This window comes from Pithys albifrons, chromosome 19 (assembly GCF_047495875.1).
Source record: "Pithys albifrons albifrons isolate INPA30051 chromosome 19, PitAlb_v1, whole genome shotgun sequence".
NCBI lineage: Eukaryota > Metazoa > Chordata > Aves > Passeriformes > Thamnophilidae > Pithys > Pithys albifrons.
Window position 1 is genome coordinate 4,923,108 of NC_092476.1, and position 2,357 is coordinate 4,925,464.

Sequence of the window (2,357 nt, forward strand, 5' to 3'; positions counted from 1 at the left end):
TTTATCAAAACAAGATCCAACTAATGAAAGTGTAAGAATTTTCATATTATAATCCAGTACTTGTATTCCTGTGTCTGGGAAAAAAAAAGTACTTACTTCTTATCTGTATTTATTAGATGATCTGTATTGGACATCTTAGGTGCACCTTTTAAATAGGAGTTCAAAGTGAAGAATTCTGACACATGAGGAACTGGCTCCTAATTGGGGTAACAACTGCTGGAAAAGAAAAGAGAAATGTACATAGTCATGTGTATTTTTAGACACTGAGAGCATTCTTATTCATAATTGACTAGTTGAAATTGAGCTGGAAAAAGAGAACTGCCATGATAAACCAGCTACAACTCCTTGCTGAAAATACCCAACAACTCAGACTTCACTGTATGTACTACCAAAACATCTCACGTCCTAATTCCCTCTTAATTTATGAGGTAGGAATTAGGATAAACCTGAATCCCCTGTGATTAAAATCTTCTAAAAAAAGGAAAGAACAGATTACAATTTCAAGATAAAATAATGGAACTGAAGAAAAAAAAGTCTCTTTTTTGTTGTTGTTGTTCCTCCACAAAAGGTTTCTAGTGGAGGGAATGTTTGGAATGTGAGAAGGTGTTTTATGTGTCTTTTCTCATGTTTTTTTAACTTGCTGTTTAGTATTCAGTGTGCATGAACTTCTCACATGAAGTATGTGGGACAGGCTAAAACAGAAAAAATGGGGTAATAACATAGCTGAAACCCCAGTAATTCACACTGTGCTTTTATCAGCACATACAAGAGGTTGACAGGAGATAGAAACCTGGATATACTGAGCTACAACCATTTGAAAAATTACTGTAAAAGCAGCAATGCAAAAATACCTGTGTGTAGCTATAGCAAATCTTCCTGACCTCATGAGCTGCACAGCTGAACCCTCACATGGTCATGACCCAGAACAGGTATTGCTCCCCAAAAAAGGAGGACTCTCCCAATAATACACAGGCAAAGACAGCCACAGGTGCTCGTGGCACTGGTGACACACCCCAGATCTGGGCCAAGATAAAGCAGAATCCCCAGGTGTAGTATCAGCCTCCACAAAAACACACCAACTAATTCTTGCAGGTCCATATTTCTGTGTGAAAAAGATCTTAAATCCACTTTGGAATACCACAGATTTTCCTGCTGTAAATGTTTTCAGCTCTCTTGCTAAAAGACCAAAAAACCACCATCTGAATACAGTGGAAATACCACAATATTGCTTCACTCCAGCCTTTACCATTCTCTTATTCCACACATCTAAGTGGAAAATAAAGCAGTGTCAGGAGCTGCCAGTCCTTGTGTGGTTCATGTTACTGGAACCAGCACAGGAGGAGCACAGCTCTAAAGCTGTGTGTTCAAGTATTGCTACAGCAAAGTTTATTACAGTGCACGGAACCAGTCGTGTGAAAAACTATTGTTTGTGAATTTACCTGACCATGACTATCCTGAAGTTATTGCTGTTTGCAAACAGCGCTCAGTCCCTTTGCAGCGTGTCAATATCTGTGCCTGAACAACAACAAACCCCTGCGCTGTGGGAAGTGAAATTAACGTGAACCAAAACACCACTGAGGGAAACAAACAAACAAATGAAAGACCCGTGTCAGTGGCCACAAAACCGGGAGATCTGCACAGCCCCAGAGCGAGCAGATTTGTGTCCAGTGCCTGTCCAGGGGCCACTGGGGTGGTACTGAGGGACAACCAGGTACCTGAGGGATGCCAGTTATACCTCAATATCCTGGTATCAGGTACCTGTGGTGCCTTGGTTATCCCTCAGTACCCTGGTACTGCGGGTATCCTGGTTATCCCTCAATATCCTGGTATCAGGGACCTGAGCTACCCTGGCTATCCGTCAGTACCCTGGTACAGGGGGTACCGTGTTTATCCTTCAGTACCTGGTACCAGCTACCTGCGGTACCCTGGTTATCCCTCAATACCCCGGTATCGGAGGTATCCTGTTTATCCCTCAGTACCCGGCACTGGGGTACCCTGTTTATCCCTCAACACCTGGTACCAGGTACCAGAGGCTCGGCCCTCCCCGAGGCACCTGCGGGACATCCCCCCGTCCCGGCCGGCCTCTCGGTGCCGCTCCCCCGCAGCGCAGCACAGCCCCGCACAGCACAGCCCGCCCGGACCGCTCCGTGCGGGGCCCCGTTACCTCGAGCACAGCCCGTCCCGCCGGGCACGAACAGAGGCAGCGCCCGGCGCCGGGACCCGCCGCGCTCTGCAGCGCTCGTGGGGGGCGAGGCGGGCGGGACGCGATGGCGGCTGGGCCCGCCCCGTTCCTCGCCCCGTCCCCGCTGCGATCCTGCCCCCTTCCCCGCCCCGTCCCTCCTCTGCTCCCGCCCCGT

General features: G+C 47.7%; 1 protein-coding gene across 4 annotated transcripts in view; it reads right to left on the reverse strand.

Annotated features, from left to right (window-relative positions):
• Nucleotides 1-2,274, reverse strand: part of STXBP4 (syntaxin binding protein 4) — a 66,140-nt gene extending 63,866 nt beyond the window's left edge. For 2 of the 4 annotated variants that reach the window (XM_071573403.1, XM_071573407.1), the window contains exons 1-2: nucleotides 2,165-2,274; nucleotides 97-213 (exon numbers count right to left, since the gene is read on the reverse strand). In XM_071573403.1, the coding sequence (XP_071429504.1) occupies nucleotides 97-134 (38 nt within the window). In that variant the 5' untranslated portion in view covers nucleotides 135-213; nucleotides 2,165-2,274. Of the gene's footprint in view, nucleotides 1-96; nucleotides 217-2,164 lie in introns of all 4 variants that reach the window. The other 2 variants (XM_071573404.1, XM_071573406.1) reach the window with 2 other exon arrangements.
• Between the last annotated feature and the right edge of the window lie 83 nt (nucleotides 2,275-2,357).